This window comes from Acomys minous (genome assembly GCF_964271855.1).
Source record: "Acomys minous genome assembly, chromosome: 1".
Taxonomy (NCBI): domain Eukaryota; kingdom Metazoa; phylum Chordata; class Mammalia; order Rodentia; family Muridae; genus Acomys; species Acomys minous.
The window spans coordinates 78,439,611-78,466,109 of NC_140483.1; the positions used below are offsets into that span (position 1 = coordinate 78,439,611).

Sequence of the window (26,499 nt, forward strand, 5' to 3'; positions counted from 1 at the left end):
ATAGGATGTCCTCTCCTCTGTCCCTGTTTCCTGGTAAGTGAAGGCTTTCTAGCCCAAGGGGCATGTCCCATGAAAGCCTTCACTTTTCTGCTTCTTATTGCAGCATCATGGATGTCAGGGATGAGGGTTTTAAACATGTGAAATACCAAGAATGGTGTTAAGGACATGAACTCCTTCACCAGTGTTGGGCCAAATTTCTGACTTTCTGTTTCATATATTGTCATAACAAAAAGAAGAAGAAGAAATGTCTATCTGAGCTTATAACTTTATAAGTTGCAGCCCGCAGTGCCTTGGCTCCGTTGATTTTTGATTCATGTTGACATGGGACATGATAGTGAGTGAGTGTGTCAGAGAAAATCCTACTTCTTACAGCTTCTGCCAACACAAGTGAGTGACGGCAATGTAGATATCCCAGGATTCCCTTCAAAGTCATGCGATCAGTGGTGCAGATCCTTTCATCAAGGCTTTATTCTCTTGACTTGTCTGTACAGACTTATTTTTATATTTATGTGTATGATTGTACAAATTTATGCCATTTGTGTGAAGGGGGCCCAAGAAGGCCAGAAGAGAACACTGGTTTCCTTGGAACTGTGGATACAGGTGCTTATTTGCCCCCTGACTTGAGTGCTAAGAAATAAAGTCCTCTGGAGGACAAAAAACACTTAGCATCAGAGCTGGCATTCCAACCCTGGTGCTGTGACAATCCCTGACAGGGGTTGAGAACTTTGGTTTATTTTGTGTGGTTCTTTGCATTTGGGCTTTGTCCCATTTGTGATTCTGATTTCATTCTGCATAGAAATATCCTTCCAGGTATGTAGGTGTTTCTTTTTTATGCTTTAAAAAAAATCTTTACTTATTGCTAATCTTTTCTCTAGATTCAATTTAAATGCAAAAAATAATTCTATATTTAGCAAATTCTGTGGCTGAAATTTTACTTAAATTTCAGATTGTATAAGTCATCCTGCTATAAAAAATTAAATGAGAAAATAACATACTTTTAAAAATACAGTTTCTTTAGAAAAGAGGTATCCATTAAATGTTGTAAACAAAAAAAGTCCCCCCTGTTAAGTTGTATGCTGTCAATGTTCCTGTTGCTTTTACATATGAACAATTATCTAGTTTCAGATTCTTTTCATTGTCAGCCACCTTATTTCTCTTGAGCATTAGATTTCCACAGCCCTCACTAGAAGCCACTCCACTCTTTCTGCCTCTGAATTTGCCTAGGATGGAACTCTCATTAAAAGAAACTTTAACACATGCTGCTTCTTCCCATTACTTTTCTCCCAATTAGAGATAGTTTTCCCTTCGTGCCTTCTACAGCATTTTTTTCTATTGCCAAAGTGTTTTGTGCATACTCCCCATTTTGTTTACCTGTTTGTTGGTCAATGGAAATTAAACTGTCTCTATTGTCTGATATTTATGAATATTATTACTGAAACAGAAGTGCATGTTTAAAAATGTTACCTTTTATTTTGGATTTGGATGGCTTTTATTACATTTATCTACTTGGGAGCATGAAGCTGTTGGGGCACATGTGTGCCGTGTGATCCTGTGGAAGACACTTCAGAATTTGATTTCTTTTCCTCCACCAGTGAGGGCATGGTGAAAAAACCATGGTAATAACTGCTCCATACGCAGTATAATTTTATCATTTGTATATATGAGAAAGAGAGCATATAGAAACAACTAGATTACTCCAGATTAGAGAGAAAAAGAAGCAGATAAGATTGGTCAGGGCCAGGGCTATCTCTCCTATAGGTGTAGTGGAGTGGCAGAATAGCAGAGATACTAAGAATAGAAGCAGGAGGAGGGGGCAGGAGGCTAGCCAGGTTTGTAATCTGGAATATTCTGGGAATTTGCATAGTGGAGGAGATAAGATGAACCAATGAGCCAGGATGCTACTCTGGGCTTTGAAATACATAACCTGTATGTGTGTTAGGTACCAAAAGAGCCTGGGAGTTACCTTTTAGGTTTATTATGTAACTACAGGTATATGCCACGGAAATTGGACCGTCTTGGCTGTCAGAAACCTGTTTCTGCTGGATTCTGATGAATGCTGTCTATGAGTATTGATTTACCCACCAGAAGTCCTCAGGTCCTCTCTACCAAGGGGAAGTGTTCAAATAGCAGCATTCCATGCTCTCTAGCCTCTACAGTGAAGAATGAGCTGTCCTTTGTCTATATCTGAACAGTGGGGTAAAGAGCCTTGAAAATGGGACTTTATCTTTTGAGGAATTGCCAAGTTGTTTTTCAAATTGGATTTCAGATTGTCCATCCTTACCATAATTGTTCTTCAAAAACTCCAGTTTTTTTTCTATGTGTGTGTGTGTGTGTGTTTGTGGGTTTTTTTGCACTCTCTCAACTTGTAATTGTATGCTTGTCTTGTAGCAGACATCCAATTGTACATGAAATGGTGTCATACTGTGGCTCTGTCTTGCTTATATGTAACGACTAGTCATGCTAAACATTCTTTAAATCATTACCATTCATTTCAATATCTTTTATGAATAACTCAATATTTGAACATTTTTCAGATTTTTATTCTCATTGTCATTAAGTTGCATTTTTTTTGTCTTTTGAAAATATATGCATGTAAAAATTTAATTTGCAAATTTATCTTCCATTCCCTGGGTTTTCTTCTTATAGCCCTCCTCATACAGTTTCAAGCAGAAAACTCTTTCATTCTGATAGAGCTCAAATTTTCTTGTCTTACTTTTATTTCTTTTACATTTACTGTCATAGAAGAGAAAGAAATGGATTCAAGGAAGCAATAATTTGTACTTATAATTTCTTCTAAATATCCTATAGTTTTGTTTCTCCTATTGATGACCTTGTTACATTTTGAGTTAGTTTTGTATTTAAGATTGTGCTCTTACATGATTCCACTATTTATTTTACCAAGTTTAAATAAAATTTAATTATTCATGTAGCTTATTTAAAATATATTTTATTAATTTATTCATATTACATCTTAATTTTTATCCCATCCCTTATTTCCTCCCATTCTTCCCTCCCTCCCATTTTCCCCTTACTCCCCTCCCCTATGACTGTGACTGAGGGAGACCACCTCCCCCTGGCTATGCGCATAGGGTATTAAGTCTCTTCTTGGTAACCTGCTATCCATCCTCTGAGTGCCACCAGACCTCCCCCTCCAGGGGACATGGTCAAGTATGGGGCATCAGAGTTTGTGTGAAAGCCAGACCCCACTATCCACTCAACTGTGGAGAATGTCCTGTCCATTGGCTAGGTCTGGGTAGGGGTTCAAAGTTTACTGCCCATATTGTACTTTGCTGGTGCCATAGTTTGAACAGGACCCCTGGGCCCAAAACTGCCCATCATAATGTTCTTTTTGTAGGTTTCTAGGACCATCTGGATCTTTCTATTTCCCCATTCTCCAATGCTTCTCTTACCTAGAGTCCCAATAGGATGTCCTCCCCTCTTTCCCATTCTCCTGGTAAGTGAAGACTCATGAGACATGCCTCTTCGGCATGTGTCCAAATATAAGTGAGTATATACCATTTGACTTTTTATGCTTCTGGGTTAACTCACTCATTATGATCATTTCTAGTTCAATCCATTTATCCACGAATTTCAGTAAATCCTTGTTTTTAATAGCTGAGTTGTATTGCATAGTGTAAATGTACCATAATTTCTTTATCCATTCTTCTACTAAGGGACACTTAGGCTGTTTCCATGGTCTGGCTATTATGAATAAGGCTGCTATGAACATGTTTGAGCAAATGTCCTTCTTGTGTGTGGAGCATCTTCTGGGTATATTCCAAGGAGTGGAATAGCTGGGTCTTGAGGAAGCCCTATTCCCAGTTTTCTGAGATAGCGCCAGATAGGTTTCCAAAGTGGCTGTACTAGTTTACATTCCCACAAGCAGTGAAGGAGTGTTCCTCTCTCAGCATCCTTACGAGCTTATGGTATCACTTGAATTTTTTATCTTAGCCATTCTGATGGGTGTAAGATGGAATCTCAGAGTTGTTTTGATTTGCCTTTCCCTGATGATTAAGAAGTTGAGCATTTTCAAGTGTTTCTCAGCCATTTTATATTCCTCTGTTGATAATTCTCTGTTTAGTTCTAAGCCCCATTTGTCAAAGGGGGTTATTTCATTTGGTGGTGTTTATTTTCTTGAGTTCTTTATATATTTTGGATATTAGACCTTTGTCTGATGAAGGGTTGGTGGATATTTTATCTCACTCTGTAGGCTGTCACTTTGTTCTGTTTATAGTGTCTCCTGCCTTACTAAAGCTTCTCAGCCTCATGAGTACCCACTTGTTAATTGTTGACCTTAAGGTCTGGGCTGTTGGTGTTCTGTTCAGGAAGTTGTCACCTGTGCCAATGTGTTCCAGGCTCTTCCCCACTTTTTCTTCTAAGTGACTTAGTGTCTCTGGTTTTATGTTGAGATATTTGATCCACTTCGATTTGAGTTTTGAGCATGGTGATGAATATGGGTTCTATTGTATTTTTTTTTTTTTTTTTTTTTGCCTGTAGACATCCAGTTAGACCAGCACCATTTGTTGACGATGCTATCCCTTTTCCATTGAGTAGATTTGGCTTCTTTGTCAAAAATCAAGTGACCATACATGTGTGGATTCATACCTGAGTCTTTGATTTGATTCCACTTATCAACCAGCCTGTTGCTGTGCCAGTACCATGCTGTTTTAAGTATTATTGCTTTATAGTACAGATTGAGATCAGATATGGAGATTCCTCTGGAGGATCTTTTATTGTAAAAGATTGTTTTAGCTATTCTGGTTTTTTGTTTTTCCACATGAAGTTCAGAATTGAACTTCCAATGTATTTAAAAATTGTGTAGGTATTTTGATAGGGATTGCATTGAATCTGTAAATTACTTTTGGTAAGATCACCATTATTACTATATTAATTCTTCCACTCCATGAGCAAGGAAGATCATTCCATCTTCTCTTGTCACCTTAAATCTCTTTCTTCAGAGTTTTGAAATTTTTTTTCAAACAAGTCATTCAGTTGCTTGCTTAGAGTAACTCCTAAATACTTTATATTACTTGTGGCTAACATAAAGGGTGTACTTTTCCTACTTTCTTCCCTTGCATAATTGTCATGTGTCAGGAAGGCTACTGACTTTTTCGAATTAATTCTGTATCCAGCCAATTTGTTGAAGGTGTTTCTCAGCTATAATAGTTCTCAGGTGGAATTTTTTGGGTCACTTATATACACTATCATATCATCTGTAAAAAGGGATAGTTTGTATTCTTCCTTTTCCATTTGGATTCCCTTGATCTCCTTTTGTTGTCTTATTGATCCGATTAGAACTTTCAGTACTATATTGGGGAGATATGGAGAGAGTGGGCAGCCTTGCCTTATACCCAGTTTTAGAGGAATTTCCTTAAGTATCCCACTGTACAATTTGATTTTAGCTATTGACTTGCTGTATGTAGCCTTTATTATGTTGGCCTATGTGCCTTGAATCCCTGATCTCTCCAAAACTTTAAACATGAATGGGTGTTGGATTTTATGAAGTGCTTTCTCTGCCTCTAAGGAAATGATCACGTGGTTTTTATACTTTGGGTGTGTTTATATGGTAGATTACATTGATGAATTTCCTTATATTAAACCATCCATGCATGCCATCAATGACGCCTACCTGGTCAAGTTGAATGACTTCTTTGCTATGTTCTTGTATATCGTTTTGCAAGTATTTTATTGAGTGTTTTCACATCAATGTTCAAGAGAGAAGTTGGTTTGAAATTCACTTTCTTTTTTGGGACTTTGTGAGGTTTAGGTATAAATGTGACTATGGCATCATTGAATGAATTTGGTAATGTTCCATCCATTTCTATCTTTTGGAGTACCTTGTAGAGTATCAGTATTAGCACATCTTTGACAGTCTGGTAAAATTCTGCACTGAAACCATCTGGTGCTGGGCTTTTTTTGGTTGGGAGACTATCAATGATTGCTTCTATTTCTGTAGGGGAAATGGGACTATTTAGCTTGTTTATCTGTTCTTCACTCAAGTTTAGCAAGTGGAATTGATCAAGAAAATTGTCCTTTTCCCTTAGATTTTTAAATTTTGTGGGATGTATGCCTTCCAAGTAGGATCTTACGATTTTTGGTATTTCTTCAGTGTATGTTGTTATCACTCAATTTTCAATGTTGATTTTATTGTCTTGAATACTGTCTCTCTGCATTTTGTTTGGTTTAGCCAATGGTTTGTCTATATTGTTAATTTTCTCAAAGAACCAGCTCTTAATTTTGTTGATTCTTTGGACAATTTTCTTAGTTTCTAATTTATTAATTTCAGTTCTGAATTTGATTATTTCTAGATGTCTACTCCTCTTGTGTGTTTCTGCTTCTTTTTTATCTAGTGCTTCCAGTTGTGTCATTAAGTTGCTTATGTGGGATGGTTCGGGCTCTTTTTAAAGGCACTTAGTGCCACAAATTTCCTCCTAGCACTATAGTCAGTGTATCACACACATTTGGGTATATTGTTTCTTCATTTTCACTATATTTCAGGAAGTCCTTAATTTCTTCCCTGATCCAGGTGTCAATAAGTAGAGAGTTGTTTAGTTTCCATGTATGTGTAGGCTTTTTGTTATTTCTGTTGTTGTTGAAGTGCAGCCTAAGACCATGGTGATCTCATAGGATACAAGGCATTATTTCAATCCTCTTGTATCTGTTAACGCTTGATTTGTGACCTACTATGTGTTCAATTTTGGAGAAGGTTTCATGGGGTGTAGAGAAGAAGGTATATTCCTTTTTCTTTGGGTGAAAGGTTCTACATATATCTGTTAGATCCATTTGATTCATGGCATTGGTTAATGATGTTATTTCTCAGCTTAGTTTCTGTTTCAATAACCTATTCTTCAGTGAGAGTGAGGTATTGAAGTCTCCCACTATTAGTGCTTGGGTATCGATGTGTGGTTTAAGCTTTGTTAACATATCTTTTACAAATGTGGGTGTCCTTGTATTGGGAGCATAGATATTCAGAATTGTGATGTCATCTTGGTTGACTTTACCTTTGATGAGTATGAAGTGTCCTTCCTCATCCCTTTTGATTAATTTTGGTTGAAAGTCTATTTTGTTAGATATTAAATTGGGTATTCCTGCTTGATTCTCTTGACCATTTGCTTGGAATATTTTTCTAGCCTTTTACCTTGTGTTAATGTGTTTCTTGAATGCAGAAGAATTAGGCTGTGCTTTTTTTTATTAGAGAATTGAGACCATTGACGTTGAGAGATATTAATGACCAGTGACTGTTAAGAGTCTTAATTTTGATGTTGGTTCCAGGAGCATTTGTGTGGTTGTGTTTTTGCAGTTGTGTCGTTATCTATTTCCTGTGTAGTTTTAGTCATAACTTGTGCCTTTAGTGTGGAGTTTTCCTTCTAGTACCTTCTGAATAACTGGATTTGTGGATTGGCATTGTTTGAATTTGTTTTTGTCATGGAATCATTTGTTTTCTCCATAAATGATTATTGATAGTTTTGCTTGGTAAAGTAGTCTGGCCTGGCATCTGTGGTCTCTTAAGGTTTGCAGGATCTCTGTCCAGGGCCTTCTGGCTTTTATGGTCTCTGCTAAGAAGTAGGGTGTAATTCTGATAGGTTTGCCATTAAATGTTATTTGGCCCTTTTCCCTTGAAGCTTTTAATATTTTTTCTTTGTTCTGTATATTTTGTGTTTTGATTATTATATGACAGGAAGTTTTTCTTTTCTGGTCTATTCTATTTTGTGTTCAGTAGGCCTGTTGTATGTTTATAGACATCTCTTTCTTTAGATTGGGGAAATTTTCTTCTATGATTTTGTTGAGAATATTTTCTTGGCCTTGGATTCTGGCATCTTCTCTCTGCTCAATGCCGATTATCCTCAGATTTCTTCTTTTCATGGTGTCCATGATTTATTGGATGTTTCATGTCAGAATTTTTCCAGATTTAGCATTTTCTTTAATGGTTGCTTCAAGATCTATGATTGTATCTTCAAAACCTGAGATTCTTTCCTCCATCTCTTGGATTCTGTTAGAAAGGCTCACATCTGTGTTGCTCGCCTACTTCTCTGAGCTCTCACATTCCTGGTTTTTTTTATATTTTTATGTTTATCATTGAGTCCATTTTCATCTTCAGATCTTGAACTGTTTTGTTTATTTCTTTCATCTAATTGTTTGTATATTCCTGAGTTTCTTCCATTGCCTCTTTATAGGCCTTTAGCAATCAAACTGTTTTATTGATTTCCTTCATCTGAATGTTTGTATTTTCCTGTAAATTTTCCCGGGTCTCACTATAGTCCTCTTTTATGTCTTCCACCTGTTTGGCTGCATATTCCTCCATTTGATTACTAATTTTATTTGCTTTCTCCATTATTATCCTCATTACTAAGGATTTGAGGTCTTTTTTCTTGTATTTCCATTGTGTTTACATTCTCTTGGTTGTTGTTGTTGTGGGTTTTTTGTTGTTGTTTGTTTGTTTTTGATTTTTTTTTGTATCGCTGGGATCTGGAGACGCCAGATTGATTTTTTTTTTTTTTTTTGCATATGGTTTTATGCTCTCTTTTCGTCATCTTGCCATCTCTGTTTTTGGCAGGTAGCTTCCGGAGTTAGGTGGAGTGAGTCTGGGATTGATTCACCTGTTTTCTTATGTTTTCCCTAGGCTGGAAGCTCTGATGTTTACTGGTATGGATGACAGGAGGCTAGCCCTGTAGTTGGGGTCTCTCACAGGCAGTGATCTCCAGATCCCCTGTACCATGGGTCCTGTAATTGTCCTGAGTCTCTAAACATGTGTTGGGTCAGGCCAAAGTGTCCACAGTCTTCTGGGTCCTCCTGTAGCAGTAGAGCTGTCCAGAGACTTAAGCAAGTCAGGTGGTGGGGGTCTAATGGCCACCCTATTCCCTGTCTCCCTGAGATTTATTTACTCCTGGAGTTTTGATGCTCCACTGGTCTGTGGTTTCTGGTAGCATTTTGGGGTCCAGAGCACTCACAGAGTCCAGGTTAGTGTCATGGGGCCCAAACTGCACATAGTTCATGTCTCTGTACACAAACGGGTCTCTGGACCAAAAAAGGTCTCTGTGCCTAATCCATGCACTTAGCCCAGTTAGTGCTGAGTACAACCAGGGTCACCAGCCTAAATAATAGACTGAGTTCAGGTAGAGTCTTGCAGCCTGGACCACATGCCAAACTTCCCACAAAGCTCAGCTAGGGACGTTGGACCAAAATCACCTGTCGAGTTCAGCTAAAGTCACTGGGCCCAAACTGCTCACTGAATTCAGCAGAGACTCAGCGCAGTGACTGTGCTTCAATCTCAACAAGAGTCTCAGGGTCCAAACAGTGAGCCAAGCTCAGCTAGAGTCTCAGGAACTGAACTGCATTCCAAGTTCAGCCAGGCACTCTGCATCCAAACTGTATGCCAATTTCAGCTAGAGATTATGGGCCCAATCTGTTCACCAAGTCCAGCCAAAGTCTCAGACCCAGGACCGAGCACTAAGCTCAGCTACAGTCTCAAGACCCAAACTATCCGCCAAGCTCAGCTAGAGTGTCAGGGTCCAACTGCATGCCAAGCTCAGCCAAGGTCTCTGGACCCTAACTGTGCGCTGAATTCAACCAGGGACTCTGGACCCAAACTGGGCTCTGAATTCAACCAGAGACCCTGGGCCCCATACTGCACACCGAGTGCCAACAAAGTCTCAAGACTGGGCCCATGTGCCATGCTCAGCTAGAGTCTCTGTGCCCAAACTGCCCGCCAAGTCCAGCTAGGTTCTATGGGACCAAACCATGCTAAGTTCAGCAAGGGACTCTGGGCCCTAACCGTGCCTAGCTCAGCTAGGGACTCTGGGGCTGAACTACACTCCCAGTCCAGTTTGGTTCTCAGGGCATGAGCCATGTGCCAATGGTTGTGGGGCCCAACTCATGCACAGAGTCCCTCTCCTGCAGCAATTCCCACCAGTTACCATGCCAATCATCCCTGCCAGGGGAATTTCCAGCTTCAAACCTCAGCCTCTGCCACTGATGCTTCAGTCCAAGAAAATCCATGCTCTTCCTGTGTGCAGGGGTATGCAAGTTTTCTGTATTTTGGTCCTCTCAAACTGTAGAGTACCCCTGCTGTAGTGGGGTGGGAGCTTGGTGTTCCTGGTTCAGAATTCTGGGCAATTCCCTGAATTTGTTACTGGAGCTTCTAAACATGGTTCATACTGCTTGCCGCCATTATGGATCTATCTCATGTAGCTTTATATATGTATGAGTCTGAGTATGTGCATGTGTACACACACACACACACACACACACACACACACACACATACTTGTCAACATGCCAATGAACATGTGTGGTCAAAGGACAACTTTCGAGAGATGCCCATGTGGCCCCTGAGATTGAACTCAGGACCTCAGATTTGGCTGCAATCATCTTTACCCTATGAACCAGCTTGGCATTGTTGGCATGATTTTTTCACCTACAAATATGCTATGACTGGGCACTATTTATCAATATGTATTTTTTGGCCTTTAGCACTCTTCTTATGTTCAATATTTTTGTCACTGTAAATTCTAGAATGTTAACCCTAACTTAATCACACACAGATAAAATGTTTTAAAATGTGGCTTGCATTTATTGTAGTCAAGATCATTTTGTGATTTTTATTTACATCCCTGGTTTTCCTTATTTCATCCCATAAACACTCCTCTACACTTCATAAGTATTTGTAACCACCAGTTATAACCATTGCAATATTTCCCATTGTAAATGTGGTGTTCTCTTATTTAATTCATGTATATTGGAGCTATGGGGAAATACTCTGGTCTCAGGTTCTCATTTATTTCACAATGTTCCTGTGCAGATAGTAACTATGTATTTAAGCTCAAACTTCTTTGATTCCCACATTTATAATGTGGGAAAATGCAGCATTTCTTATCTGGAGTAGTGTTTAGCATTCAATCAATGATCACGGCATACATTATAAAAATTCTCCCTCACTGATGGATTTTAGTTTTTTTTTTTTAAAATATTCTACCATCTTAAACTAAAATCATAATAAAATTGAAAATTCACTTAACATGCTCTAGATTTTATTCATAAACAATCTATGGAAAAACCAAACCTATTTCAGCACCTTCGTCTCCTGACATAAACCATAAAAAAAGGTTGAGTAGCAACATATATACATATGATTGAATTTATCTTTAAACTGAAACAAATAATATTTCAATATTAAAAATAATTAAAATTAGCTCCTGTATACAACCAGAATATCAATTTGACATGTCTAATCAAAAAAATATTTTTAATTTTTAACTTCTTGTCCTAAAAAACAGGAAAAATAGCATTGTGTTTCCCATATCTGATATGCTTTTTATACACCATGAATCACATATACATTTGACTATATACACAAACATCAAACCAGGGCTTTTATTATGTTAACTGGAAAATAGTAGCTGAAACTACAGGTGATATGTACCTATGTAAAACACTTGTGCCAAACAAATGATGCTCCATTATCTTCATGGCCAAAAGGGTTTGCTTTATACTTCTAGCATAGGAAACACTGACATAACTTGCTTGATAGAAGAAAAATATTCTTTCTGAAACATTTCCAAAATTGCACTAGCACTTCACATCTACTAGACAATATGCACAAACATATAGCATAAAATAGGTGATATGATTACTGACTGTTAGAATTTTAACAACGTAGAAAAATAGCAAGAGCATTAGGAAGCAAAGCCGAATTTGGTTATGTACTTGGTGAGCCACAGTTAGCCAGAGAATATTGAGGGAAGCTTTCTTCTTTGGGAAGAAGAAAATCCTATCATACTCCTAAGAATTCATGTTTACTGCACAGTTTCCCAGGCAAGTGTGTGCTCAAGGATCTATAAGATGTAACCTTTCCTTCATACCTGTACATAAAAATATCACATTTAAAGTTAGTTCAGGAGCAGCCTGGACTCAGGCAGAATAAGTATTCCCACATGTTGACAGATATATTGTCAATCACAAGACATATTTTATGAAGGCTACTGAGATAAACTTAGGTTAAATTATGTTCTTCTTTTTTCATTTCTTTTGTGTATTTCCAGTATGTGTGTACATATGTTTGTGATCATGTGTGTGGGTATGCATATGTGTATGTTCACTTGTGTCTGTACATGTATGTGGAGGGCAGGTGTCTTTTTCAGTTGTTCTTCAAAATGTAGCATCTCTAGTGCAATACTAGCAAAGGAACACTGGCATCTTCCTGTCTATGCATCCCCAGGTATGAGTTACATGTGCACACCATCACTCCTATCTTTTAATGTAGATGCTGGATATCCAAACTCACTTCTTCACACTTGAGCAGCAAACATGATGAACCGAGTCATCTTCCAATCTTTACATTATATGCTCTAATAATACAGAAATTCCTCACGTCCGAGCTCTGTTAGGCAATGCTTTATAAAAACTATCTCACTGAATAACATGATGATACATAGGGAAAGTTGCATTTAGGATTAACCTCCCCAGCCATATTTGTAATTACAAACAATGGCTACCAGTGCTTGGGAAATGCTTCTGTCAGCAAAGTGCTTGCACTTTGTGTTGAGCCCCAGTTCCCTTGGAGAAAACAAGATGCATCCCTAAGAGAGGTGAGACAGAGTTCTGAGCTTCATTACTTGCCATTCTAGCCAAGCAATAAGCTCCAGGTTCAGTGTCTCAGAAAAACAGTAGATAAGGATTAGGGTTGGCATCCTAACCTTAGTCCCACAAATCACTACAGATCCACAAACGTATGTGTGTATATACACAGTAATGGTTTTGAACCTCTTCAAAATTATCAAGAAGCACATTTTCTGATTTCTTAATACCACTCACTCAGTGCTGGGTGCAGAGGAAGTAATGAACAGGCATTTTAGCTACCCTGAATAGTTGACTAAATGTTTGAAAGTATGTTCTCTTGTCTTCTCTTTCACAGAGATTTCAGCTCTTTTTGATTCTGGCACCTCTGTTACATACATGTTTCAAGATCCACACTCAGTGACCAAGAATACAAGACTGTCATCTTCAGCTATCTACACAGATACAGCTCCATCCAAAGAAACCATTACACTGAGTTTTGTGACAGCACAGGCACCCAGCCTCTTGCTCTTCCTCAATTTTTCTTCTCAGAATTTTCTCGCTCTCCTCCTTTCCAACAATGGTGAGTGTTTGTGGCATGAAGCCACAAGGCTAGCCTTGCCAAAAGGGATAGCTCATGTCTGCACTACTCTGCAGAGACAGCTAGGCAGCCTCAGCCTAGCCTTCCTTTCACTTCACTTTTATTATCTGTAATTGGTATTCTTGGCCAGTGTCACTTTGCCACTCAAGTCTCAAATTCATTGACTAATTTCTCTTGATTGCATTGCAGTAATTTGTTATTATTTGCTCCATGCTCAAATTTATTAAATGTAAAAGCTCATAATCAGGTCTGAATGCCAGAAGAATAGTAGCCTCATGTATATTGCCATCTTTGCTGCCATGATCACCACTCAAGCTGGTAACACATAAATATGGGCTGTGCTTATACACAGGCATTATCCAGGTCTTTGAGAGAAATATGATGTGGGAGCCATAACCCTGTGGCACAGGACATCATTTCTTAGTCTGATTTTCTCATAGGCATTAATTCTTTTTATATAATGACTGACTACAGGTCTGTGATATTTGCCATTCCAAAATGGCAGCCCCTAGATTATTTTACTTTGTCAAAGAGTACTGTTTTACAAATGAACGCTTGTTACTTCTTTTCTTTCCTGCAATTATTACAAGTAGTTACAAAATTCATGCATTCTTAAATGGCATTGTTTATTCCCTCAAATTCACATACATTGGTGAACTAAAATGTCTGTTGAAATCTGCAGTTCTCTGTTATTTGAACTTCTTTGCTGGTGACATACTTAGTAAAATAAAATTTGCAAAGAAGACTTTGCTTCTCAGTTTCCAAGGTATCTATAGCACCTAAGCAATCATGATGATGCTCTAATTATAAGCATACAATAATGATGTTAATAAAGCTTTAGAAACACAGTAAACTTAGTGGATATAACAGGGTTATAGAAAGGACAGAAATTAACGCATACAAGTAGTGTTGATGGCACATCAAAGTTGAGCTTTCTTATCAAATGATTTTTTTTTATCATTCTATGTCAGGACAAAACATCCTAATAGAGCTATAGCAAGTACATTTTGGAATCAGAATCCTACCATATGGAAAAGTTGGTTGAAAAAATGAACTAAGGAAACTCACATATGTAGCATGATCTCACACAACACTTTCCTGTTATCAGGAATATGGTTCTACTCATCCAGAAATCTTCTGTTACTCTAACAGGATTCTAGATTTTTGGCTAGTTCATCCAAATTAGTCAGTTAAGCTTCAGGGTGGACTGCGGTATGTCCCAGCAGAAGCAGGGATACATGCAATGCTGTTTTCACCTGAGAAGCATAGATTAAATTTTCCTTGGTATGATTTTTATGACTGTTTTTTGTATTATCTTTCTTTCTTGTGGTGTATTTCATATGATTTGAATATAAAAACCTATTCATTTAATCTAAAAGATACAATGAAAACTGGGGATGTGTGGGATGAATTAGGTGAAAGCACAGGAACAACAATAGATAGTCCATAGGATGTTTAGATATCATTTATTATGAGAACAAGATAGAGAGAAGAAACAGAAAATAAAGACAGGCAGGAAAGGAGGGAGAGACTGAAAAAATGAGGAGGCGGAAGTGAAAGAAGAAGAGCAGGAAGGGGAAGAGAAAGAAAAAATGAAGAAGGGGAGGATGAAGACAAAGAATAGGAGGAAGAATAGGAGAAAGATAGGGACTTATTCTTTATGAAGCCCATGAGATATTTAACCAGCTACTTATTAGTTTATAAATTAATGGCTAAAATAATGTCAACAGACCAGATCTTCAGTTTTGCCAAGTAAAGATTGCTAATTGCATGAGGCTGCTTTTGGATCCTGGGTCCTCCTTCTCACCGTGTATTTAGACAATAGTAAGATATATATATATATATATATATATATTTCCCACAGTGTTTTTAGGGTAGAGCTTTCACATACCTATATCAATTATAGTATAACTTTGAATATAAGACTGCCAAGAACACATGAAATAGAGAACAGGAACCTCTTTGTCTAATTATTCTCATGAACACATACGGTCCTTACCTCTATTAGTAACTCTGGTTACTAGCTGATATTAATATACCTACTATTTCAGTCTTCTATAGTTGTGAAAACTGAGGCACAGGACATCATAATTGGTAATATCACAGTGAGTAACAGAGGACAGTTTCAACCTCCCTTATTATGCTCAGTAACACTATCAGGTTTTAGATTTTTTGCTTTTCTTGTCAAAGAATCTCACTGGACGTCTCAGGTCTGTTGTCTCAGGTGGTGAGTGCTTAGATTAGAGGTGTACACCACCCACCTGGTTCTGTTGTTTTCATCACAAGCACTAAATGAAAAGTGCTAATCTTTTAAAATTTAAAACAAAATTCTTTTAAATGATTGACATTGCTTTAGTAACGAATAATTCTTTTTTAAAGATAATAATTTTTTATTAATTTATTCTTGTTACATCTCAATGGTTATCCCATCCCTTGTATCCTCCCATTCTTCCATTCCTCCCACTTTCCCCTTATTCCCCTCCTTTATGACTGTTCCTGAGGGGGATTTCCTCCCCTTGTATATGCTCATAGGGTATCAAGTCTCTTCTTGGTAACCTGCTATCCTTCCTCTGAGTGCCACCAGGTCTCCCCCTCCAGGGGACATGGTCAAATAGTAGTGAATACTTCTTTAAATTCCTCTCTGGTATATTTTCTTGAGTCTTCATTCAAAACATTCTTTTTATTTTAATTTCTTCATTTAGTATACCAATTGTACCCCTATACTTCCTCAGAGCTCCAGATTCCCCTCTCCATCGCTCAAACCTTCACCCTCCCTTCCCTAATCTTCAGCAAGTGTGAAATCTGCTCTCCTATCATCTGACCTCAGCCTATCAAGTCTCATCTGGACTAAGTGTATCCCCTTCCTCTGAGGCCAGGAAAGGCTGCTGTGTCAGGGGGAAGTGGTCATCATGTGGGGGGAAGAGTCCATGTCAGAAAAAGTCCTTACTATCTATATTATGGGATCAACCAGGAGACTATGCTGCCTATCTACTACAACTGAGTAGAGGGTTTAGGTCCTCACCATGCATGGTCCTTGGTTAATGCATCAGTCACTGCAGCGCACTCATCCTAAGCCTTGATGTGTTGGCTCCATTGGTCTCCATGTGGAGCTGCTAACCCTCTAGTTCCTTCTATTCCCCAACTCTTCCATAAGACTCCATACTCTCCATCCTGAAATTTAGCAGTATGTCTCAGCCTTTGTTTGAATCTCTTGCTGGGTGGAGTCTTTCAGAGAACCTCTATGGTAGTCCTTCTTCCTGTTCCTTCTCTTCAAACTGCTTCCTGTTTGTATTCTATTTGTCTTTCTAAATAAGAATTAGGCATTCTTCCTAGGTTCCTCCTTGCTACTTAGCTTTCTTAGGTCTGTGCGGTTATCCTCTATTATTTTTCTAATATCCACATAGAAGTGAATATATATGTTGTTGATTTTCTAAAAGAACCAGCGCCTGGTTTTTTTTTTTTATTCTTTCAATTGTTCTCTTTGTTTCTAATTTATTCATTTTATCCCTGACTTTGTTTATTTCCACCCACATACTCCTTTTGGGTATTTCTGCTTCTTTTATTTTCCTAGGGCTTTTAGATGTGTTGTTAAGTTGCCTATAGGGGATGTTTCCAGTGATAAGAACTTTCTCCTTAGCACTACTTTCAATGTGTACCATAAATTTGGATATGTTGTTCCTTAATTTTCATTGAATTTTAGGAAGTCATTAATTTCTTTCTGTACTATTTCTCTGACCCAGTTGTCATTAAATAGGGACTTGTTTAATTTCCATATGCATGTAGGCTTTTTGTTATTTTTGTTGCTGTTGAAGTCCAGTGTTAGTCCATGGTGATCTGATAGTATACAAGGTATTATTTCAATCTTCTTGTATCTGTTGAGGCTTGTTTTGGGACCTATTTTATGCTCAGCTTTGAAGTAGGTTCCATGAGGTGTTGAGAACAAAGTATAATCTTTTATATTTTGGTGAAAAGTTCTGTAGATATCAGTTCAATCCATTTGATTCATGACATTGGTTAATGTCATTGTTTCTCAGTTTAGTTTCTTTTTTCTTGACTTATCCATTGGTGAAAGTGGGGTGTTTAAGTCTCCCTAAAACATACACAGAAGATGTTTCACCACACAACAAGGACATATGCTCAACCATGACCATGTAATAGGCAGAACCTGGAAGCAACCTAAATGCCCCTCACTCGAAGAATGGATAAAGAAACTGTGGTACATTTACACTATGGAATGCATCTCCACTATTAAAAACAAGGAAATTCTAAAAATTTCAGGAAAAATAGATTGACTTAGAAATGAACTTACTGAGTGAGTTAACCCAGACCCAGAAAGTCTCACATAGTATATACTTATTTATAATTGGACACTAGCACAAAAGGGATATCCCATAAATTTCTTCACATCCCAAGAGATTGGGATGGATGCGAGGCCATCCTATTGGGATTCTAGATGAGAGAACTATGGGAGAATAGGGAAATAGGAAGACCCAGAGGGTACTAGAAACCTATAAGAAGAACATCATGATGGGTGGATCTGGACCTAGGGGTGTCTACTTAAACTACTGCACCAACCAAAGACAATGCATGCAGTAAACATTGAAGCCCTACTTGGATCTAGCCAATGGACAGGGCATTCTCCACAGTTGTGTAGAGTTGTGTGGAGGGACTGACTCTGACATGAACTCTGGTGTCCCATATTTGACCACTTCCCCTAGGTGGGGAGGCCTAGTAACACTCAGAGAAAGGATAAGCAGGCTACCAAGATGAGTCCTGGTAGGCAGTGACCACCTAGTGGGGGAGGATGTCCCCTTATGTCACAGACCTAGAGGAAGGAAATAGGGAGAAAGAGGGCTAGAGGGAGCAATGGGAGGATATAAGTGGAAGGATAACAATTGAGATGTAATCTGAATAAATTAATAAAAACTAAACCATTCTTTAAAATGTTAAAAAAATATTTTTCCCAAATTAAAAAAAAAACAAACAAACAACCATGTCTATATTTCTGGCTAAGAAAGTACAGAAAACATGATCTTTTCTATTCCATCTATTTGCTGGAAAAGTTCAAGATTTCCTTCTATATAAAAGCTGTGTAATATTCCATTGTTTAAATGTACCAATGTTTTTATTTATTCTTCACTTGAAGGACATCTAGGTTGATTCTAGATTCTGAATATAACAAATAAGGCTACTAGCAACTTAACTAAGCCAATGTCCTTGTTTTGTTGAGGAGCATCTTTCAGGAATATGCCCAGGAGAAGAATGGCTACAACTTGAGGTAGCACTATTGCAATTTTCTGAGAAAGTGCCAGATCAATTTTCAACCTGGTTTTACATGTTTTCACTACCACCAGCAATGGACTAGTGTTCCCCTTTCTACACGTCCTCTCCAGAATATGCTGTCACTTGAGTTTTTGAACTTAGCCATTCTTATAATTATAAGATGGAATCTAAGAGTCTTTTTTAATAGCATTCCCCTGATGTCTAAGGATCCTGAACATTTCTTTAAGTGCTTATTGGACATTTGATATTCCTTTTGTTGAGAATTCTGTTTAGTTCTGTACCCATTTTTAAAGTTAGATTCCTTGGTTTGGTCATGTTTAATTTCTTGAGCCCTTTATATACTTTGGATATTAGCCTTTCTCTGTTGTATGGTTGGAGAAGATATATTCCCAGTTGGGCTGTCATTTTGTTCTGTTGGCAGTATCCTTTGATTTACAGAAGGTTTTCAGTTTTATTAGGTCCAATTTATTAATTGTTGCTCTTTGAGCCAGAGTTATTGTCATTCACTTCAGGAAGTTGTCTCCTGATCCAATCAGCTCAGTTCTCTTCCCCAATTCTTATTCTAACAGATTTAGTCTGTCTGGGTTTATGTTGAGATCATTAACTCACTTGGACTTGAGTTTTATGCAGGATGATAAATGTTTATTTGCAATTTTCTAAAAGTAGACATCCGGTTTGACAAGCACCATATTTTGAAGACACTATCTTCTTTCCATAATATTGTTTTTGATTCTTTGCAATCATCAGGTGTTCATAGGTCTGCAGACTTGTTTCTGGGATTTCTATTAGATTCCATTGATTCACCTGTCACTTTCTATGTGAGTGCCATACTGCTTTTCATTACTTTTGGCCTATAGTACAGCTTGAGATTAGGGATGTAGATACCTCCTGAGTATCTTTTATTATATGGGATTCTCTTATTTATTCAGGGTTTTTGTTTTTCCAAATGAAGTTGAGAATTGTTCTTTGAACATCTGTAAAGTATTTTGTTGGCATTGTTATGGGAATTTCATTGAATCTATAGACTGCTTTGATAATATCGCCATTTTTACTATGTTAATCCTTCTAATCCACCATCATGGGAGATCTTTCCATCTTCTGATATCATCTTGAATTTCTTTCTTCAGAAACTTGAAGTTTTTTTTGTATTTGTTTTGTATATGTTTTTTCATACATGTCTTTCATTTGCTGAGTTAGAGTTACACCAAAATATATTATGGGTTTTGTGTGTGTGTGTGGCTATTGTTAAGGGTGTTGTTTTCTTTATTTAATTTGTCTGTTTGTCTTATGTATAAAGGAAGGCAACTGATTTTTTTTAAAAATTCACTTTGTATCCACCCACTTTGCTGAAAGTGTGTATTAGCTGTAGGTATTCTTGGTAGACTTCTTGGTTTCACTTATGTATACTATTATATCATCTGCAAACAGTCATACTTTGATTTCTTACTTTCCATTTTGTATTCCTTTAATTTACTTTAGTTGTCTTATTGCTCTAACTAGAACTTCAAGCACTATGTTGAAGAGATAGAGAGAAAATGGAGAGTCTAGTCATGTTCCTGATTTCAGTGGAATTGAGTTAAGTTTCTCTCAATTTAGTTTGATGTTGACTTAGGATTGTTGTACATTGCTTTTACTTTTTTTAAGTATGTGCCTTATGTCTTTGACTCTCCAAGACTATTATCATGAATGGGTGTTAGATATTGTCAAATTGTTTTTCAGCATCTATGGAATTATCATATAGGTTTTTTCTTTTAGTTTCTTTACATGATGAATTACATTGGTAGATCTTCATATATTGAACCACCTTATATGTCTAGGATGAAGTCTACTTGGTCATTGTGAATGATATTTTTGATGTGTTCTTGGATTTGTTTTGAAACTATTTTACTGAGTATTTTTGGTTCAATGTTCATAAAGGAAATTGGTTTGAAATTCTCTTTCTTTTTTGATCTTTGTGTGGGTTAGTTATTCAAGGTCACTTTGAATTCAGAGCATGAGTTTGATTATATTCCTTCAGTTTCCATTTTGTGGAAGAGTTGAAGAGAATTTGTATTAGCTTTTCTTTGAAGGTATGGGAGAATTCTTTCCTTAATCCATCTGGCTCTGTGTATTTTTTTCTTGGGAGACTTTTAATGACTGCTTCTATTTTCTTAGGAGACATAGAACTGAATAATTTGTTTACTTGATTTTAATTAAACTTTTATAATTGTTAGATATCAAGAAAGTTATCTATTTCACTTGTATTTTCCTATTTTGTGGAGTAGAAGTTTATGAAGAAGACTTAATAATTCTTGTACATTCTTTCCTGACTGTAGTTATGTCTCCATTTTCATTTATTATTTTGTTGATTTGACTGCTCTTCCTCTGCCTTTTAGTTATTTTGGTTAAAGGTTTGTCAATCTTGTTGGTTTTCTCAATGAACCAGCTCTTGGTTTTGTTGATTCATTGAACTGTTCATTTTATTTATAATTTATTGATTTTAGCCCTTGGTTTGATGAGTTCCATCCATCTGTTCCTCTTGAGTGTCTCTTCTTTTTCATCTCGAGCTTCCAGGTGTGCTATTAAGTTGTTAGTATGGGATCTTTCCAATTTCTTATGAAGGTGCTTAGTGCCATAAACTTTCCTCTTAACACTGTAATCATTGTGTCCCATAAGTTTTGGTATATTATACCTTCATTTTCATTAAAATTTATCAAGTCTTTAATTTCTTTCTTTCTTTCAACCCTGATCCAGAGGCCATTGAGTAGGGAGTTCTTCAGTTTCCATGAATTTTTGGGCTTTCTGTTGTTTCTTTTGTTGTTGAGTTCCAATTTTAATCTAGTCTGATAAGATGCAAGTAGTTACTTTGAACTTATTTTATCTGTTGAGGATTCCTTTGTGACGAAATATATAGTCAATTTTGAAGAATGTTCACTGAAGTGCTGAAAAGAAGTTATAGTCTTTTGTGTTCAAGTGAAATGTTCTATAGATATAGGTTAAGTCTATTTTGATTCATGACTTTCATTAGTTTTATTATTTCCCAATTTAGTTACTATCTTGATTATCTATCTATTGGTAAGAGTGTGGTGATGAACTCTTCTCCTATTAATCTGTGGGGATAGACGTGTGATTTAAACTTAGTCTTTCATTGATGAATATGGGTGCTTCTGCAATTGGGGCATACACATTCAGACATCATCTTAGTGTATTTTTACTTTGATAAATAGGAAGTGCCCTTTGCCATCTCTTTTGACTAGTTTTGGTTGAAAGTCCATTTTATAGATACTAGAATGGCTACTCTGGCTTGCTCTTTGGGTATGTTGGCTTGGAATACTTTGATACCGGCCCTTTATTTGAGGTACTGTCTATTTTTTTGCTGAGATTTGTTTCTTATATGCAGCATAATTACGGGTCCAGATTTTGCATCCATTATGCTAGCCTATGTCTCCTTCATTTGGGAGTTGAGACCACAAATATTGAAAGATGAATGGCTAGTTATAGTTAGGATTTTTTATTGTTGTTGCTCTGGTTTTTGGTTTCTTTTTGTTTTGGTTTGGCTTTGTGTTTTGATGTTTGTAATGGTAGAGTGTGTTTGTTTGTTTCCTTTCTTTTGGTTTTGCAGATATGGAGTTATTTACTTCTTGCATTTTCATGGGCATAGTTTGCCTTCTTGGGTGGAATTTTCCTTCTAGTATCTTCTGTATGGCTGCATTTGTGTGTAGGTATTGTCTACACTTGCATTTGTTGTGGAATATCTCATTTTCTTTCCTTATGGTTATTGAGAGTTTTCCTAGGTATAGTAGTCTAGGTTGGCATTTATGTTCTCTTAGTGTCCTCATGGCATCCAACCAGGCCACTCTGGCTTTCATAGTCTCTGTTGAGAAATTGGTGTAATTCTGATAGATTTGCCTTAAATGTGACTTAGCCTTTTTCTCTCATATCTTATAATATTATTTCTTTGTCCAGCACATTTAGTGTTTTGATTATTATGTGGTAGGAGGATTTTCTTTTCTTATCCAGTCAATTTTGAGTTATATTAGCTTCTTGTATATTTATGGACATTTCTTTATTTAGACAGATGAAGATTTCTTATATGATTTTTATTGAAAGTGATTTTGAACCATGGAGCTTGTAATCTTCTCCTTCTTTTATTCCTACTGTTCTTAGATTTGATCTTTTTATGGTGTTCCAGAATTTTGGATGTTTCGTGTTAGGAACTTTTTATTTTCAACTTTTTCTTTGATTAATATAGTGTTACTTTTGACTGTATCTTCTACACTTGAAAGTCTCTCTTCCATCTCTTGTATTCTATTGGTGTTACTTGTGTCTGTTCTTGTTCTCTTCCCTAGGTTTTCCAAATCCAAGATTGCCTCAGAATGTGTTTTCTTTGTTGCTGCTAATTCCCTTTTTAGGTCTTGAATAGTTTTATCATATCTTTCTCCTATTTGCTTGAATTTTTCTGTAATTATTTATAGGATTTATGTAATTCCTTCATGTGTTTGAATGTGTTTTACTCCAGTTCTTTGAAGAATTTCCTTTCCTCATTCCAGGCTTTTATCATTTTCAAGACCTCAGATTTAAATCTTTTCTTGTGCTTTATGAGTTTTAATATCTCCATGACTTGCTATGGCACGATCACTTGTTTCCAATGGTGTCATATGATCTCAGTTTTGTTGCTTGTGTTCTTGCTCTGGTCTCTAGCCATGTGTTTGTCTCTAGTGTTAGCACGTCTGGAGGGTCCTCTAATGTGGTAGCTGTCTATGTCGTGCCAAGTGTGCAAGGCAGATTGTGAGCAGACAAAGATTGCTGCAAGCTGAAGGCTGTTTGCTAGGGCTCCCTGGAGGTCATCTCAGAATGGAAAACAATGGGGGTTGGGGCCAACAACCAACTCTCCTCTGCTGGATTCCCTTTCTGTGTCCCAGGTAGGGCAGGCAGAAGAGGAGCAGGGTGAGCGAACTCCAAGTCAAAAGCTTCCTGAGTGCCCCTTAGGCCTCCTTGATATGTTTGATAATGACTGTTGTGGCCAGAGCTTGACACATGTCTGATGATTCACTTTCTGTGACCCATATGGGCCAGGCCGGTAAGCAGTGGGGAGAGAGAGATCTGAGTCATAAGTTGCTCAGGTGTTCCATAGGCCTCTTTGGATTAGCAGTTAATGTGGTTAGTGAACCGCCCCTGATTGACATTTGTTTGTTAGGACTCTGTGTCCCAGATGGGCCAGAATAGTAAACAGTGGGTAGTTGGAGAGAGGTCCACCAGCCTTCTCTGCCGGGCAAGTAAGATGGGTTATGGCCCATACCTAACTCAGTTATGCTTGTTTTCTCACTGTGACTCAGATAGGCCAGGCCACTAAGCAGCTATCAGGAAGTGAGAGATCCAAGTGCAAAGTTGCTCAGGTGTCCCACAAGTCTCTTCAGGACAGCAGATAGTGTGGGTTGTGGCCTGTGCCCAATTCAGCTTTCCAAATAGAGTTTAGCTATGTGAATCCTCTTTTCCCCAGGGTCTTGCTCGTCAATTGAATATTCAGAATATTACTGGCTGCTCCAAGTTTGTGATCCCTGAACCCTGGAGATGTTCAGCTGCGATGGTGTGGGGGAGTGGCTGGTTCTGATCCTTCCCCACTCCTTCCCTTCATAGACTAACAATCCTCTGCTCTCTAGACATGATACACACTGGGCCCTGCCATCTTGAAATCTCAAGACGTTCTTAAACTTTCCCTTTGTTTGCTGTTCCACCATAGATATTTATGAAACCATTGGTAAATTCAGGAGAGGAAGAGATGTGTAAGTCCTAACTGTAGGTTGTATAAGTCTGAGGCAGGTGTAAAAGCTCAGGTTTGCAGAGTGGCTTCTCAGGCTGACTCACAGAAAAGGGTCTTGATAGAGAAAGCTCACCAGTTAAAGATGTGGTTTCAATTCTTGTTTTTCCATTCCTGTGTCCTGTAACAAAAAATTGGCCTAGGCCTATCTACAAGGATAATGTCAGAAAAAAAAACAGGTAATTAAGAGGAAGAAAAGCAATACTGAGCAATCAGTAGCCTAGTGGGCTTAGTTCATGCACAAATTGTTGGATTCTCAGGGTTATTTCCCTTTATAGATCATTTACATAATTACCTTCTTTTTCTCAGGGCCTTATCTTGAGCACACGCAACAGGAGACCACCTTTTCTACTCATCCTTTTGTGTTTACATCAAAGGAAAATGAAGAAAGAGGGGAAAAAATAGGGAAGAAGCAGGAGTATGGGGGGCAGGGAGGAGAGAAAGAGAAAGATTTCAGAATTGTCTTGTGTCTTTTCATTGAAGGATGCTAATTATATAGGATGAGGGACTATCCTTATGACCTCATATTATTACTGGGGAAATTGGTCTCCTCTTTTAGGATTTTGTCTCTTTAATAAAAGTAGTCAAGAATTAGTTCAAAAAGGAGCTCAAGGATATCATAATTATGTCTAAAACACAACTCTGGAGCAGAAAAATTAGAACTCTCTTCAGCTGCCCAGATAACCCAGACACAGAGGATATGGAGATAGACATGAGTTAGGTGTGGAGATTGACTATATGACAAAAAAGAGAAAGGAAAAGAAGCTCAGAATGTCAGAAAGACACAAATGAGCTCTGGATAGCATCTTACTGAAAGATAAGAAAAAGAGAGAATAAAAGTATTGAGAAAAGAGGGTGGATCCAATGAACTTTGTGGCAACTATGGAGCTGTACTAGGGAAGAATGGTACATTTTCTCACTAAAGGAATAATTATCCTTTCCATCTTTGCAGCTTGATTTAATGTGTGCCAACCTTCTTGAGGAGTGGTTAGATGAGCTCTTGGGCAGGATATATTGGTATGTCTCTAACCAGAGATAGATTCAATTCCAAGTTTAACAACTGATCATAATTGTCATCTCCAAATGTAGCCACATTGAATGTTAAGGTTCAATATACACATTTTATTGATAACACCTAAAACATACTAGATACTCATTGATACATATTAGTAGAAAAAATTAGTATAGTATTATTGACTCCAGTATATTCAGTAAGTAAAGAAATGTGTTTGATTCATCTTAATCATATCACCATTGCTCAAAGCATCTTAGCTCACAGACTCTTCTCTGGTAGAAATATATATTTTGCCTCTAGTAAGAGAAAAAGTCACACAATTTGCAAGTCTAGGGAGTCCCAGTAGAGTCCATTTGAAGATCTTGTGACCAAACAAAATGATTTAGATGCAGAACAGAAGACAATCCGGGTAAAGTGTCAACATAAAAATACAACTCTCACCTCAAAGAGTATAAGATATATTTTACTCTAGAGATAGCTGTGAGTGAGCAAAACCGTAGAATACAGAGTAGTCAGAAAATAATGATTTGGGGTACCTCAAATTATATGTGTTAAAAATTTGATGGTGTTTTATGAAAATAGAACAAAGAAAATCATGAATTAAGGCACACCACAAATACATTTGGGAATTATTAGATAGGATCGATAAAGCAGATATTATCTGAGGACACTCAGCCATTCCATATACCCCGGAAGGTATATTTGTCAGTAATGATGATATTAGCTCAGAAACAAATATGGGCAAGTGATGTCTTTCAAAGATGTAAAAGATAGCCCATGACAAAATATACATAGATTCCAGGAAGTGTTTCTTTTAAGGTACTTTTTTCACAGAAAAAAAAGATTTAACTTTGCTGCAAGTAATTCACAAATCAATGCTTGCTCCAAGGAGAAAGCAATAGGTTATTGTGATAGAAATGCATACTTGTGGAGGAATCTCTCTTTATAGGTACATGTTCTAGCTCAGAATCACAAGTTCAAACAACTGACATAAGTAAACAATTTCAAGCAGGGAATTTAGTGTTAGGATGAGCCAAACTTGCCTGCATCAGTCCTTCTAAAGAGAATCAGAATGGACAATTTTGGATGACTTTTTACAACTTTCTCCAGCAGGAATTAGCTAAAAGAAGTACAATCTGAATGTCCAAGTGATCATTTAAAAAGAAACATCTTTCCCAAATATCTAGCTGTCTAGGCAGTAAACATGCCACAAGATTGCAGTGGAGGTGCTCTGGGGGAGACAGTGGGCAT

The 26,499-nt window shown here is 37.4% G+C and overlaps 1 protein-coding gene across 4 annotated transcripts in view; it reads left to right on the forward strand.

Moving 5' to 3' along the window:
- LOC311591254 (contactin-associated protein like 5-1-like) overlaps nucleotides 1–26,499 on the forward strand; it is an 869,459-nt gene that overhangs the window by 736,126 nt on the left and 106,834 nt on the right. For 3 of the 4 annotated variants that reach the window (XM_084770689.1, XM_084770691.1, XM_084770690.1), the window contains one exon: nucleotides 12,911–13,135. The exons of the other annotated variant lie outside the window; for it this stretch is intronic. In XM_084770689.1, the coding sequence (XP_084626815.1) occupies nucleotides 12,911–13,135 (225 nt within the window). The remainder of the gene's footprint in view (nucleotides 1–12,910; nucleotides 13,136–26,499) is intronic. 4 annotated transcript variants of the gene reach the window in all.